The sequence below is a fragment of the Eulemur rufifrons genome, chromosome 2 (genome assembly GCF_041146395.1).
Source record: "Eulemur rufifrons isolate Redbay chromosome 2, OSU_ERuf_1, whole genome shotgun sequence".
Lineage (NCBI taxonomy): Eukaryota > Metazoa > Chordata > Mammalia > Primates > Lemuridae > Eulemur > Eulemur rufifrons.
The window spans coordinates 66,842,449-66,858,600 of record NC_090984.1 but is presented as its reverse complement, the minus strand read 5'-3'; the positions used below and the strand labels follow the sequence as shown (position 1 = coordinate 66,858,600).

General features: G+C 35.2%; 1 protein-coding gene across 1 annotated transcript in view; it reads left to right on the top strand.

The window, feature by feature from the left end:
* HEATR5A (HEAT repeat containing 5A) overlaps window positions 1-11,763 on the top strand; it is a 108,907-nt gene extending 97,144 nt beyond the window's left edge. Inside the window, exons 31-36 of the mRNA XM_069486407.1 lie at window positions 1,237-1,384; window positions 2,225-2,497; window positions 4,527-4,751; window positions 8,966-9,120; window positions 10,570-10,783; window positions 11,070-11,763. Coding sequence (XP_069342508.1) covers window positions 1,237-1,384; window positions 2,225-2,497; window positions 4,527-4,751; window positions 8,966-9,120; window positions 10,570-10,783; window positions 11,070-11,377 — 1,323 coding nt within the window. The 3' untranslated portion in view covers window positions 11,378-11,763. The remainder of the gene's footprint in view (window positions 1-1,236; window positions 1,385-2,224; window positions 2,498-4,526; window positions 4,752-8,965; window positions 9,121-10,569; window positions 10,784-11,069) is intronic.
* The last annotated feature ends 4,389 nt before the right edge of the window (window positions 11,764-16,152 follow it).

Genomic DNA, 16,152 nt, shown 5'->3' with positions numbered 1-16,152 from the left:
GCCGAGTTCTCCCTCCAAGTCTTGTTAAGAGACTGCTGCCTAGCCTATAGGTAGACTCAGACACTAAGATCTGACCCAGTTGTGGCCATGGTTAGAAGGATTGCTGTACAAAATATGGCACTTCCTTTGACTGCTTTTCTCAAGGACAAGTGTGCATTTGAGCAGATACTCTTAGCATAATGTTTTATCCAATATATTACTTTTGTTATCATTGACTCTTAGGCATTAAGATAAATGGGTAGTATGATTTTCTCTTTAGATAGACTAGCTATTATTTAAGTGTTTAACACTAACATTTATTAGGTTTAAAGCATCAGGTTCCTACCCAACTTGGATTGGACTTGAACAAATGTTAAATTCTTTGTATTTACTTTCTCTGTATGTTTAAAAACAAGTATTATAATGACAGTCTTACTCTGTTATTTTCAAAGAAGAAAGCAAGCATCCAGTCTAATCAATAAAAAAAGAGAAGAGAGAATGGAATGGTATTTCTCCAGTGTATTTTATTCTTTAGAGAACTATTTAGCCTATCTTATTATTTTATGATCCACTTTTAATGCCATAGTTTTCTTTCATTTTTTATTATTAGTAGAAAACCTTAACATAAATCTAGGAATCAGCCAGGTACTATAGCTCTCATCTGTAATCCATCACTTTGGGAGGCTGAGGCAGGAGGATTGCTTGACGTCAGGAGTTTGAGACCTGTCTCTACTAAGAATAGAAAAAATTAGCCAAGCTTGGTAGCACATGCCCGTACTCCTAGCTACTTGGGAGGCTGATGTGGGAACATTGCTTGAGCTCCAGAGTTCAAGGTTGCAGTGAGCAGTTCGAATCACAGCTCACGGCACTGCACTCCAGCCTGGGCAACAGAGCGAGACCCTGTCTCTTAAAAAAATCTGGGAATGTACATGTCAGCCCTTGTATTATTTTAGCCAAATTTCAGATGTTGTTTTGGAAATTTCCTTTTCTGTTTTCCTAGTTTAGTACTTGTGTGAAAATGATCTTTTGTCATGGTGCCATCTCCCACAAGATTTGGCAATAGACAATCTGGAGTTGGTTTATAGTGGAGCAAGTGTTATATAACTTCATTGCACTAATATCTTTATTTTTTATTAGTAATTTGTTATATTCTATTTTTCTGAATTTTGTCATGGCATTTAACATTGGTATTTTTACCAAAAAAAAAAAAGAAGCACAATTTCCAAAACAGTGTACCTTACATATTTTCTGTGATAGGACTTGGGTATCGAGTTGCTGAATGTGCTACATAGAGTAATTTTGACTAGAGAGTCGCCTTCCATTCAACTGGCTTCACTTGAAGTGGTAAGGCAGATTATCTGTGCAGCTCAAGAACATGTGAAGGAGAAAAGACGAAGTGCAGAAGGTAAATGTTAACCCTTAATGCCAAATAGCATCATTATTTTTTAAAATATTATTTAATATATCTTTATAGTTTTGATAATGTATTTTGTAGAGTAAAAATGAAATGTGTCTAGGAATGGCTTCAAATCTTCTCATTTTCATTCACCTCTACATGTTAGCTTGGATATTGTCAGTAGCAAAACTACTATTTTTTGGGAAAATAAGAATTTAAGCAAAACCTGGGAGAAAAAAATTCCTTATACTACTAGAGTACTTGCTTTACCTATGTTTAGCAATGTTCATAGAAAGAACTACTGACAATTTTTGATGACTTATTTTTGTGAATTGCCCATTTACAAGTCTAACATGATATTGGTGAGTTTATCATTTCAGATTACATTTGACAACATATAATAGAAAACAGTGGATTTAAACCACAAAGATTATTTTCTCACCTCAAAGGAAGTCCAGAATGAGGCAGTCTGGGGCTGGTATGGCACCTTCTTAAAGATATTGGGGACCTAGGCTTCTATCTTTCTTCCCAGCCACTATCAATACCTATGGTCACATTGTCACTGCTGGAGCTCCAGCCGTCAGGTTTACATTCTTAACAGCAAGGAAATAACCAGGCAATATTTTAAGCCTGATGGGGTTACAAAGACCTCTTTTGATCCATTGCAATAAGAAGTCATAATAAAGATGACTACTTTTACCTCCATAACTGCTTCCTCACTCAATCTTTAATACCCATAACTTTAGTCATTAAATGTGTTACCTATAACAGAAATTAACTAAGTTGCCATCTACCAGAAGCAAAGCAAGCACTAAGTATTTATTAAACACTATTGTTTCTGTCTTTTAGTTGATGATGGGGCTGCTGAAAAGGAAACCCTGCCAGAGTTTGGAGAGGGAAAGGACACAGGAGGACTTGTGCCCGGGAAGTCTTTGGTCTTTGCAACACTGGAATTGTGTGTGTGCATTCTAGTTAGACAGCTCCCAGAACTAAATCCTAAATTGACAGGTAGCCCAGGAGTAAAAGCTACAAAGCCACAGATGCTGTCAGAAGATGGAAGTAGATTGGTTTCAGCTGCGTTGGTTATTCTCTCTGAACTTCCTGCAGTGTGCTCTCCTGAAGGTATGCTGTGGTATGTCATTGCTTGACTTAATGTGGAAGGAAAGAAATGGCATAGATAATGGAGCCTAGTTGCTAATCTTTGTCTCATTAAATGAATACTAACCCAAACATCTGAGTATTGTCTTTTATCCTGTAAGATTAGGATTACATTCTGTATAGTAATTTGTTTTACTAAAAGGATGAAAATATAGACACGGCAAATACTATAGATATCCTCTTCTATGATTGACAGTATTTTAAACCAGCCAGTGGTAATTATTAGCTCTTGGACATTTTTTGGTATACTGTATCTAATGGACTTTTCCTGCCTCAGTGATGATACAGGTTTGTCTTCATATCCAGTTCTGTTTGGAATTTAGTCCATACTCTTTAACAGAGTATTTATGGTTCTCCATACAGCTCTGCTGACTCATTGCCTTTTCCTGATTCCTTCTGTATACAAATCTTAAACCCAGGAGGCTTCATGTTCATCCTTGGTCTGGGCTGTTTTCCATATTGTCACTTGATTTGAAATGACCTTTCTCTGCTTCTTAAAATTTTTCTTCCTTCAGAGTTTAACTCCAGGCCTACCTCATCTGTACAGGCTTCCCTAAAAACTCTAGCTCATATGAATTTTGTCTTTTCATGTATATACATAGGTTATTTCTATATGTAGGTCTATAGCTTTTATCTGTCATATAGAGGCATTATATGTTGTTAGGTTTGTTCCAGGTGGGAACCCAAAAAGTATGTATAGGACGGAATGCAGTTAATGGGAAAACTTGGGCTTGTAAAACAATAGCCACAGAAGTCTGGAGAGTCCCCAAATGTTGTAAATCTAACAGACAGCTGCAGCCAGCATTCCTATCCCTCCTGATAAGGACAAAGCTACCCCCCTCCCTTATCTCTACAGGCTGAGACTGATGCAGGGGTCCCAGAAATTGGTTGTTTAAAAAAATTTATTGTAGTGGCTGTTCTGACCTGGGTACTCACTCCCTACTGAGAAACCCTCTATAAAACCCAAGGCTTTCACCTCCCTCAGTGTGGATGCTCTTTGGCCTCTACCCAGATGCTCAAAATAAACAGCATTTTGCTACACATGAGGCTTCATGTGTCTCTCTTTTGGCTCCAGACCTAACATATGTAATTGATTATTATATATAGAAGATAAAAATATATATAGATGTGTATGTCTTGTTTCCAACCAAATTTTGTATACTCTCTGAAATCTAGCACATAATAGGTATTTAGTATTTAATAATACTTCTTATAGGTAAGCATATTTCTGCCTAAATGCGTCCTGACCAATTTATATGCTGTCTCATTATCAGCTTATTGACTTTAAGCTTCAATTTGAATTAAAACCTGTACTCCTTGTTCTTACACTGTCTTACACCAGAAGTAGAAGGAAAAGTGACTAGCAGAAAATTAGGGGTAAAAATAAACCATATGAGTTTTATTGAGTAGCCTCTAAGAAAATTAAATTGACCATTTTAGCTTTAAAGTTTTTTTTACTTATATTTTAAACTTATAACTGACTTTTCAACTCCTTAGTGGGCATGAAAACTTAATATTTTATACTGAGTGGATCTCCCCAAATTTCTTGAAAAAGAGTTTAATATAAAATATATTCAAATGGATAGTGGTGATAGTTGCACAACAGTTGTGAATGTACTTAATGCCACTGTATTGTGCATTTAAAAGTGGTTAAAATGGTAAATTTTATGTTATATATATTTTACCACAGTAAAAAATAATCATTTGTCAACTGCCAAGTAAAACAACAAAAGCATAATGATACTAAGTGATTCAATTTAAATAACATCTCTAATTATAACATCAAAATTTAATCTAAACTTAAAATCTTAATAAAGTTACTTAAATTATCTTAGTTATACTACTTCATGAAAAATAATCTTGGAGTGGGGAAAAAATAATCTTAAAATCTATAGAAATCTCTGACATTGTCTTACTCATTGATGATTTCTTTTTAGAAACTATAGATATGTGTGTTGAAATCCAGAGTGTTTTTTAAAAATGTATCTTACAGGAAGCATCTCAATTCTCCCTACTATATTGTACCTCACAATTGGGGTCCTCAGAGAGACTGCTGTGAAGTTACCTGGGGGCCAGTTATCTTCAACAGTTGCAGCTTCCCTACAGGCTCTGAAAGGAATATTATCTTCTCCTATGGCCCGAGCAGAAAAGAGCCAAACTGCTTGGACTGACCTTCTCCGAAATGCTCTAATAACAATTCTTGACTGTTGGGATCCAGGTAATTAAGGCTGTTTAGAAGCATTTGTTCAGTTTGTTTTAAAAAGTGAGAGAAACAGTTTTCTGAGGATAAGCTATTTACTTGATCATGTTTGGCCATCTCACCTAGAGATGAGTGAATATGGTGAATATTGATGACTCACTGTGTGTTTAGAGGATATGTAAGTAGATAGATAGAAAACACCAATGCTCTCATTTTAGTATCTTTAACCTTTAATGACAGTTAAATAAATGACAGGCAGCCTATACATAAAGTTGACAGTGGAAGACTTTCAGATATATGTTTATTTAAAAATGTAATATGATCCATGTCTAGCTAACAGAACTTTTTAATACAGTATACTGAAATGTGCATAAGCCATATACTTTAAATATAAAATAAGACCAATATGGTTCATTACTCCAGCATTTACTATTAATAGCTAAGTGACTAGCCAAGTTCCCAATTTTTCTGAGCCTTAGTTTTCTCATTAATAAGAATATTACGTTGCAGAAATTTTTTAGAGTGGTAACATAATATGTCAAAAGCATCTTATTACCTGGCATATATCAATAAATGATAGCCAGTCATTAAAATTTATTTTTCACCTTTCTTATTGTTGTGTGGTTTTTATTTTCAACAGTATGTTATAATGATTGTAAAAAGTCTTTAGATATATTATACATTATCCCTGCCTTCTTTCTTCTGTTTATGTCACAATTCACCATATTTGCTTTCATATGTTAAAAGTTTTCAATTGAATTCAGCATTTATTAACCACCCACTTCACCCTAAGTTGGGAGTCTAATGGAGTCTGGTTCCTATGAATTGCGGTAAGGTGTGATTAATACCATAAGGAGCTCTTGAAGGCAATAATAATGTCTTATCACTGCATTTGGAGTACAATAAAAAGGATAGTAACTGTCAAAAAAAAATGTGAGTAATAAGCACTGTCTGAGTAAATCAGGCAGTGTCACAAGTAAGGTTCTCTAAAAGCACACTCTTCTATGGAGTTGGGGGAGCAAGAAGTTTATTAAGGAACAACATCTGTGAAGAAAAGAGAAGGCAATATTGGGCAAAAGAAGTCAAACGGTAATGCACTTCCCCAACAAATCTCAGTGAACCTCTCAAGAGAGCTCTGAAGTGAGATTGCCCGTCAGAGTGTTTTATATATGACAGAAATGGGCTGGCCTTCCTTCATACTCTACCTCAGATATGGGCTGCCCCAGGAATGATTTGATCTCAGGCGAGGCAGCTCTCTGTAGCTGAAGCTGACCCTGAAGGAGCTGATAGCTGATCACACTCCCCACAGCTGGGCAGCACATTCTCTCAAAGGGGCTCTCAGTGGTGCATATGTGTATCTACCACAAAAGCCTTCTCAGTCAATTTCTTAAAGGATTAAAAAGCTTTCTCCACACGGACATCATAGAAATGATGATCAAAAACCTGGAGACCTAAATATTATGGTACATTTAGGGACAGTGAGTATAGCAATGAGAGAGTGTGGGTTTAGGGGGAAGAGTAGGAGGGTGGTAAATTCGTGAGGAAAGAAATGAAGTTGGATGGTGTATGGGGCCAGATTATGGAGGGATAGGCATGATTTGTAATTTGGGCTGCCTTTAATTGGCATGCAGAATCATTAAAGGCTTTTTAAGAAGGAGAGTAATGTGATAGGATTTGCATTTCTAAAGGATCACTCTTGGCAGCAGTATAAAGAAAGCCAAACTGTTGGAGATAAGAGCAATATGGATAAAGAGGAATAGAATGATGAAAATAAAATAATAAGCAATTTTCAACAGAATTTACTGATAGTTTGATTTAGAAATTGAAAGGGTAGGGTAACTTGAGCACCCCTGGTGCCATTAATAGAAATAACCAAGTAAGGGTTTTCAGGGGAAGATAGTGAGTTGAGTTTGAAATGCCTGTCAGATAAGTGAGTGGGGCAGATGTATGCAGGTCTGAAGTTCAAGAAAGTGGTCTGGGCTAGAGATAATTTTGTAGTACATGTATTTGAGAGTTGTCAGCACAAGCTATAGGATAATGAAATTACCTGACTTGAGTTTATGGAGCAAGAAGGGGACTAAAATCAAGGTGAGAAGAGATTCAGAAAATAATGTAGTCATAGAAGTCAAAGAAAAGATAGTTTTAATAGAGAAGGAGGCGTGGTCAGGAGTATAAAAATACTATAGAGAAGTCAAACAATATGGGAGATAGAGTTCACAGTGTTGAGGTAACAAATGAGAGGTAAGGAGGGAAAAAGATCAAGTATAGGCTCTTCTTGACAAGAAGAAGAGAAATAGCTGAAGGAAAGGTGTGGGGTTAAGGAATACTTTTTTTTTTTTTTTTTTTAAAGGTGAGACTCTAGCATGATTTCATACAGAGGAAAAAGGAGGTAGAGATGAGATTGAAGTAAGAAGTATTAGAGAGGAAAGCAGCATCCCTGTCTAGGCAGAAGGAGTAAAATTTACAACACATTTAGAAGGATTAACCTCTGCCAGTAGGAGGAAAGAACAGGAGGTAAGAATGGAAAACAATACATTATAAGTCTATATGTTGAGCATTATGATGAGCTTGTCTCATCACACACCAAAAATGGTTTTTTTGGTTGTGTATCAGTGAGTGAGGCTAGAACAGGATTTAGAATAGCTACTGAGAGAAATTAGAGAAGGAGCTGATCATGACAGCTGCGTAACACATTGCTCCAAAACTTAGTAGCTTCAAATAGCAAGCATTTGTTATCTGACAGTTTCTTTGGGTCAGAAATTGAGAAGCAGTTTATCTAGTTGGTTCTGGCTCCCAGTCTCTCATGAGGTTACTGTTAAGATGTTGGCCAGGGTCAGGTCAACATCTTAACCCAGAACCCTTCTATCCAGCTTCTTTACGTTGCCAATTTGTTTCAAATGGTCCAATATTGTTGGAATAGTAACATCAAACCTTGCTGCTAATTCACATGTAGGATGAGATGGATTCACTTCCACTACAGCTTTCAGCTTATCATTATCCATCTTGGTCTCAGGTTGCCCACATGGCTCATTTTCAAAATGAAAATCACCAGAATGGAACTTTTCAAACCCCATCAATGTACTGTGTGTTCAATTAGCAATATCCTTCCCAAACACTTTGTTGATATTTTGAGCTATCTGTGCTGCATTAGTTCCACAATGGAACTCATAATCGAAAATAACATGAATTTTTGACTTATCCATGGTTTCACAAGAATTGCTCCAAAAAATTTTTTGAAAGATAATCACAAGCCAAAATGTGCATTTGAAAGACGGAGGATATACCTTCACGATAAAAATACGAGAAGTGTCAAAGTGAAATGTCAGAGATATCGCCTGTCAAACTTAGTACTTAAGGAAATTGGACATTTCATACTTAATAACCTAATATATCCTCTCTGTAAGTTGTATTCTCAGTGCCTAAAAGGGGGTTGGCACATAGTGTTTCCAAAGCTACTATATACACATACCATTTCTTCATAAGTAACAAGCCATTCTTAAGCAATTTAGTAAGTTGAATTTGCCACACCTTTTTTCGAATAACATTGATTTTTCACACCAGGTTCATTAAAATTATTTAATGGGAGTATGGCTTTGGAAAATGCAGGTTAGATTACTTCTAATAGAAAATTCCTTCAAATGATTGTGGCCTCCACAGCTGTTTTCAGATTTTTCCCTACCGTGAAATGGCATGTATAGAAAAAATGCTAAGGTATTTTCAGTTGCTACATGTATTATCAAAATACTTTAAACTTAACAAAGAATAAAATAATTGTTCAAGCATTTCTGTATTGCTGTGCAGTAAAAATAATAACATAATAGCTAATATATATTGAGCAGTGTTTGTAGTATGCTATTCCAAATGCTTCACATGGATTGAGTCATTTGCTTCTCATAACCCTGTCAATGTGAGTACTGTTGTTATTTCCATTTTACAAATGAAAAAACTGAAAATAGAGTTAGATGTCCAAGGTTACACAACTAGTAAATGTATATTCCTGGTAAATGTGTATATATTTACTGATATCTTTACCTTTGAATATTATAACTACCTTGGTAATTCTTGTCTCTGGAATTACTTACAATGCACATCTTAACATGTACATTCTCCAGTGTTCTTAAAGTCAGTCAGTGTTTATTGTCTGTATCTGTTACTACTAAACTAAAGACAGCTTCACACAGATATATAAAGCAGTAAATATGATCTGTTTCTAATAGATCATTTCTCTTTAGTCGATGGAACACACCAAGAACTTGATGAAGTCAGTCTACTTACTGCTATCACGGTATTTATTTTGTCTACCAGTCCAGAAGTAACTACCATCCCATGCCTTCAGAAGCGTTGTATTGAGAAATTTAAGGCTACTCTTGAGATAAAAGATCCTATGGTAAGTGTCTTCTAGCAAAGAGATGTTTGTAATAGGAATATGTTTAGGCTTTTGCAAAATTTTTCTTTGTGATTTTATTGGCTCCAACAAGAAGTATCAGACTATAATTTTTTATTTTTAGATTTTGGATTATTCTATTCCTGGGGTGACAAATAATTATGGCCTTGTTCTTTGGCTCTAAGGATAAAGAGGTTAGAGGATGAGAGGAACTATTAAAAACTAAATTTGAAATGGGAGAATCTAAAAATTGATATAGCTCTAGAACTTTATAAGGGACTTACTTTATAGCTTGTTATAGTGGATTTCCTTAAAAAAAAAGAAAAAAAGGAAAGGAAGACTCTGACACATGCATTCAATTGTGAGATAATGGAACTCATTCCAAAAACTATTCAAGGAAGTTGATCCCTGTGAAGTTTATGGCCCCTTTAGTTGCTAGACTAATTTCCTTTTCTTTTACATGCTACAAAATAAGTTGTGGCTTCTGGTCACAAATATATCTACTAAAGATATAGAAACAAGATTTTTCTCTCAGAAAAAAATAATTGTTAAAATACTGTCAGAGGGCAGGTGTGGTGGCTCACGCCTGTAATCCTAGCACTATGGAAAGTTGAGGTGGGAGAATCCCTTGAGGGCAGGAATTCAATACCAGCCTGGGCAACATAGCAAGACCCCATCTCTATGAAAAATAAAATAAATTATGCAGCCGTGGTGCCGTGTGCCTATAGTCCCAGCTCTTTGGGAGGCTGAGCCGGAAAGATTGCTTAAGCCCAGGAGTTTGAAGTTGCAGTGAGCTATGATCATGTCCCTGTACTCTAGCCCCTGCGACAGAGTAAGACCCTATCTCAAAAAAAAAAAAAAATACCATCACAATTAACTTAAAATAATTTATGTATTTGATGTATAGTCATTTCCTTTTATCTTTCTGTCCCCTTGGTTGCCTGCTGCCTACAGGAGCTTTGTGTAGCAGTCTCCAAGTGGTGGCTCTGAGGTGTGATGACACACCATTACTATGGTCCAGACATGGTTCCTTGAAACCTTCAGACCATGACATTTGAACATCAAATATATGTAATTTTTGTCTAAACATTTTTGATCATGAGAATATTTTTCAAGTTGGTGCGTGTTTTGTTTTTGGTTTTGGAGGTTTTTTACATTATAGAGAAGGACATGGCGGGGGGTGGGGGGGACATGGGAATAAGAAAAAACAATGAAAATTAACTATTCATAGTTATCCTTCCCTATTTTACCCATATGTGTCTATCCCATTCCAAACTGTCACAACCACTGTTAGCATCAAAGTTTCAATACCTATTGGCACTTGAACTTTCAAAATTAAAGGTAAATTAGAAATAAATTTAAATACCTTTGCTACTTTAACTGCAAAGAATCCTCAGGGACTTTGTTTTTTAAATTTACAGTTTATGCTTTTCTTGTCTCTTATCTGATTAGGTACAAATCAAGACCTATCAGCTCCTGCATTCCATTTTTCAGTACCCGAATCCAGCTGTTTCCTACCCATACATTTACTCTTTAGCATCCTCTATTGTGGAAAAACTGCAGGAAATAGACAAGAGAAAACCTGAAAACAATACTGAGCTTCAGATCTTTCAAGAAGGCATAAAGGTTTTGGAAGCACTGGTTACTATTGCTGAAGAACATCATCGTAAGTCTCAGCACTAAATTCATGCAAACTCAGAATCTCACCAAAATCAAAATTTCAATGTTTAAATTGTAAAACAGTTAGTCACATTATATGTGTATTTCACATTCATTGACAGATAGGTGTTATGTTAATCCCAAATATTGATATTATTATTAATTTAGGAGAAGAAATTGGAAGAATTGTTTTCTTTCTTAGTGGGGAAAAATGTGTACAGATCAAGTGCTTTTGCAGCCTTGTATAATGAACATTTATGTCCCTGAACTTACATCATTTGTTTACTTTCTAGGCTCTCAGCTGGTGGCCTGTCTTTTACCCATCCTCATTTCCTTCCTTTTGGATGAGAATACTCTGGGATCTGCAACTTCCATAATGAGAAATTTACATGACTTTGCTTTGCAAAATCTCATGCAGATTGGGCCTCAGTATTCATCAGTTTTTAAAAGTTTAATGGCTTCTTCTCCGGCCCTGAAAGCCCGCCTTGAGGCTGCTATAAAGGGCAATCAGGAAAGTGTCAAAGTCAAGATACCAACATCTAAACATACTAAGAGCCCTGGAAAAAATTCAAGCATCCAATTAAAGACCAATTTCCTCTGATGTTATATTTTTTGGAATAGTAAGCACCTTAATATAATACTTGATCAAACTTCCTTCTCTTTGGGGACAAAAGTGACATTTTAGACACAAGTGCACTTGGAGGTCTAGTTGATTGTTATACCTTAAATAGGTATGACTTTTCAGAATAACAGCATACTTAACATTTTTTGTGGGCTTTTTTTCCATTTAGTAAGACAACAGAGCTATCAAAATTCTTGCCAGGAATTTTAAGAAAGTGCTAAAGAACTAAACTTACTAAATCCACAGCTTTAAAGATTAAATGGATTTCTTCTAACAGTCCATGCACACATGATATACGTAATACTGTGACAGATATAGATTTGACTGTAGTATAAATTATCTGCACTTATATTGTATCCCAATTGCTAATTTAAACTTCTGCCTTATTCAGTAATTGTATTAAACTTTCTTGTATTTCTCAAACAAGATAAATGATTGGAAAACTATTTAGGAAACTTGGCCTAGAATTATCCAATATATAATAGTATAAATTAATTACAGCCTTACAGTGTGACTTAAGATTTGATGTCTATAAATACCATGACTTTTCACCATCTTTTGGTTCGTTTGTATTGGGTTCAGAAAATGGAAGTTTTACTTGTTTTAAATAGAATAGAGCATCTCCACTTCACCGTATTTGAGATGGATTTTCTGTTACCTGTATTCCTAACAATTTTGTTTATTTTGTTTGTGGCAAACATTTATACCAATAAGTTTAATATAGGTTCATATCTATATTATATTTAAATCAACTGTGGGTTTATATAAATGCCAAATTTAGTACAACAAATTTAGATTATCAGTGAATACAAGTATTTTTTTTAACTGAAACATATTTTATCATAGAAAAAAATCTAATGATAAAGTCATAATTGGTTGAAAAATATTTTTAACTCTGTTCATGATCAGTGACTCTCCTTCCACTTCAGTGTTATATTGTGTGAATCACTATGTCAAGACAAATCATCTCCCTGTTAAAAATTACAAACCGAAGTGACAGAGCCATGTTCAGAATTGAGAAAACACTTTGATTCAAGCAAGAGCAATGTGATGTATTCTATTTTATTACGTTTGTATATAAATACTCTTGTAAATTGTTCAGAATGAAAACATTTGAGAAACTCTAACACTACAATCAATTTTTCTAAATTAAATAAAGCTAATTTTCTTTATCATTCTTGTATTTTAAATTATTTTACCCAAAAAAGATGGCTTGGCTGGTTAGTTTCACAGACTCCAGAAAATCAATTCAATGGAGTAAATAATTAGATCCCTTTGTAACTTGGCCTTTTTTCTCAGAAGAGCCCTTTCTTTAGAGCATTTTTTGCAATTATTTAGATTTTATGTCTTCCTAATTGTCTGTAGGAATTGAATATATATTTCTTATTGTTCCCTTCACCTAAAATGTCCTTTTCTTCCCCTTGTTCTGTCTGGCAGACTCCCACGTGTTTTAGGCCTGGTTTAAATATCGCCTCCCCTTGGTAACTCTCCTTAACACTTCTTACCCTCTTACACCAAACAAATTTAATGCTTCCTCATCTGTGTTCCCATAGCCGAATACCTTCCTTTATGAATGAACTGTCACATTGCATTTGAGTATCATCTTACCTCCCTCTTAGATTATGCCTCCTCAAAGGGAGAAATTTTGTCTTCTATAACTTTGCCTCTTATAGCATCAACAAGTGCTTAATTGCCGTTGAATTGCACCAGTATGGGATGGGTTTGGACTCAGAAATTTACTCCGTTCCCAAGGCAAACGCTGCACTGTTCACTTTGGATTTTTTAAATTGTTTTATCTGTTTAAATTGTTTCAATTTAGTTTGCTCTTAAACATTAAGATTTCTACTTATCTTCCACACTACGCTGCTAAAAAAGAAAAAAAAAATTCTACTTATCATTTAGTGGCATAGTATCCTGAATTGTTTGTATTAAAGGTGGTATATAAATAACAATAGTTAGGGAAAAAATTATGTCCAGTTTCATGGAATTAGCAACTATCATGTAGCCTTTTCTTAATGTACTGTCTTATTTAATATAATACTGAATTATTAAATATATCATTACTAATAAGGGAATTAAAGCTTAACAGCTAGGTTTAGACTCATCTTTCTGATCCCAGCATCCATGCTGGAGACAGAAAAAGTGCTCTGGCAGTCCTCATTCCATCAAGGTATAGCTTTTCTTTCAGCACCGTAGGCTCCCTCAAGAGCCTTCCTCATTCCTTACTGAAGATGTTTTCAGTTACATTTCTCTAAATTGTACCCAAAAGGTTTCTGGCTAATGTAGTAGGAAATGGTGGGGGAAAAAAAAAGGATTCTCTATAGTTTCTATGGGAATAGACTATATGCTTAGATATATAAGTTCTGATTTTTTAAAAAGTGAATAGTTAAAACTGAAAAATACATCAAAAGTTTTATACGTGTTTATTTTAATGAGTGTCTAGTTGTAATAAAACGGTTGCACGTTAATTAGGTTGGTAACTCTTTACAAATTAAATATGTTGATTAGCAAGTTGGATGAAACAATCAAAATAGTATTTGTCCTGAGATTTATTTTTTTCCTAGGGGAAGAAATAGAGGTAAGTTAGTCTTATTCTACTTAACCCATTGTTTCAATGCTTATGGAAAGACTTAAAATAACATTGGATAGAACAGATTTCTGTTTATAGAACACTGAATCTAAATTTTACTTCTGTAAAACAAACTTCACCATCAACTTAAAGGGAACATTAAGGCACCTAAAAAGATATAGATAAGTGCTATAAAAGATGTACAAATATAGTACTATGGGAGCTGAGAGAAGAAAATGGGCTTCCAAGATCAGCTTCATGGAAAGAGTTCATATGATACAGGCTTAGAGAATAGCACTTGATGGAATAGATGCACAACCCAAGAATCTTTTGTAACATTAATTTTGAAGAGAATTTCTTTTTTGCCATACCCTAAAGAATTCCCTTTATCCTTTTATCATAATATAAAATTTGCAATACAAGGGAAGAAATTCAACTTTTAGACTACTAAATTATGATAATGTAAATTCAACTTTCAAACTGCTGAACTATGATAATGTTAATTCAAAATTGACAATATGTGAAATATCTACATAGAAAAACTATATAGTTAAAATGTTAAATTGTGGCTTATGGTTTAATGATTGCATTACCTTGCATTAGGCTACAGTCCTAATATGTATCTTACCATAGCCATTAACATTCATAACTCTAAAGTCAAGGTAATGAAATATATTGCATCTTCTCCATCAGTTGAACATACTTTCCTGTTTACAAATAACTTGTTAAACCTTGCAAGACCTGAATTTATCAGTAGAAATTTATCTCCATCTTTTCTAGAAATATAGGTACCCAACTTCTGGCTGGCTGACAGTGATCAATTAATGAATTATGTTCAAGTTGATTTCTCTGTTTACCAGCCTGTTTAACCTGATGTCTGTGCTTTTTAGCTTTGAGGGGATGGTAAGTTTCATGTTGTGATACAGAGCTGGAATATATCCAGTACAGAACACAAATACAATCCCAAATTGTGTAAATTCAAAGGTGCTAGCTTCCTTTAATTGCATTTCTCTGTGGTTAGGATTCCTACAGTGTTCTATCAGGGGCATTATAAAATGATGATTCCACAGGCTACTTGGGGAAAATTATTATGTCCATATAATTTTAATAATAGATGTCTTTCAGAAAAACAACTTTTTTATTTTTATTTTTTTGAAACATGGTCTTGCTCTTTCACCTAGGCTGGAATACAAGTGGCATGATCATACCTCACTACAGCCTCGAACTCTTGGGCTCAACTGATCCTCCTGCCTCAGCCTCCCCAGTAGCTGGGACTACAAGCACACGTGACCACACCCAGCTAATTCCTTTATTTTTTATACAGACTGCGTCTTGCCATTTTGCCCAGACTGGACTTGAACTCCTGGCCTCAAGCAATCCTCTCACCTCAGCCTCCCAAAGTGCTGGGATTACAGGCATGAGCCGCTGTGCCTGGCTAAACTTATTTTTTTAAAGGGATTCTGACTATTCCAAGCATTCTATATTTTTTAAGAAAATACGAGGTCATTTCTGTCAATGAAAAACTGGTGTCAGCCGGGTGCGGTGGCTCATGCCTGTAATCCTAGCACTCTGGGAGGCCAAGGCGGGAGGATTGCTCAAGGTCAGGAGTTCGAGACCAGCCTGAGCAAGAGCGAGACCCTGTCTCTACTAAAAATAGAAAGAAATTAGCTGGACAACTAAAAATATGTAGAAAAAATTAGCCGGGCATGGTGGCGCATGCCTGTAGTCCCAGCTACTCGGGAGGCTGAGGCAGGAGGATGGCTTGAGCCCAGGAGTCTGAGGTTGCTGTGAGCTAGGCTGATGCTACAGCACTCTAGCCTGGGTGACAGAGTGAGACTTTGTCTCCAAAAAAAAAAAGAAAGAAAGAAAAGAAACCATAATACCCTAAAAAAGTAAATAAATAAAAATAAATAATTGGTGCAACTGATTTGGAAAACAGTTTGGTAGTTCCTTAAAAACTTAAACATAATTATGATATGATCTAACAAATTCACTCCTAGTATCAAAATATTGAAACAATCACACAAAAACCTGAAAATGAATATTTATAGCAGCATTATTCATAATAGCCAAAATGTGGAAACAACCCAAGTGTCCATCAACTGATGAATATATAAGCAAAATGTGCTATATCCATAGAGTAGAATAGTATTTAGCCATAAAAAGAATGAAGTACTGATACATG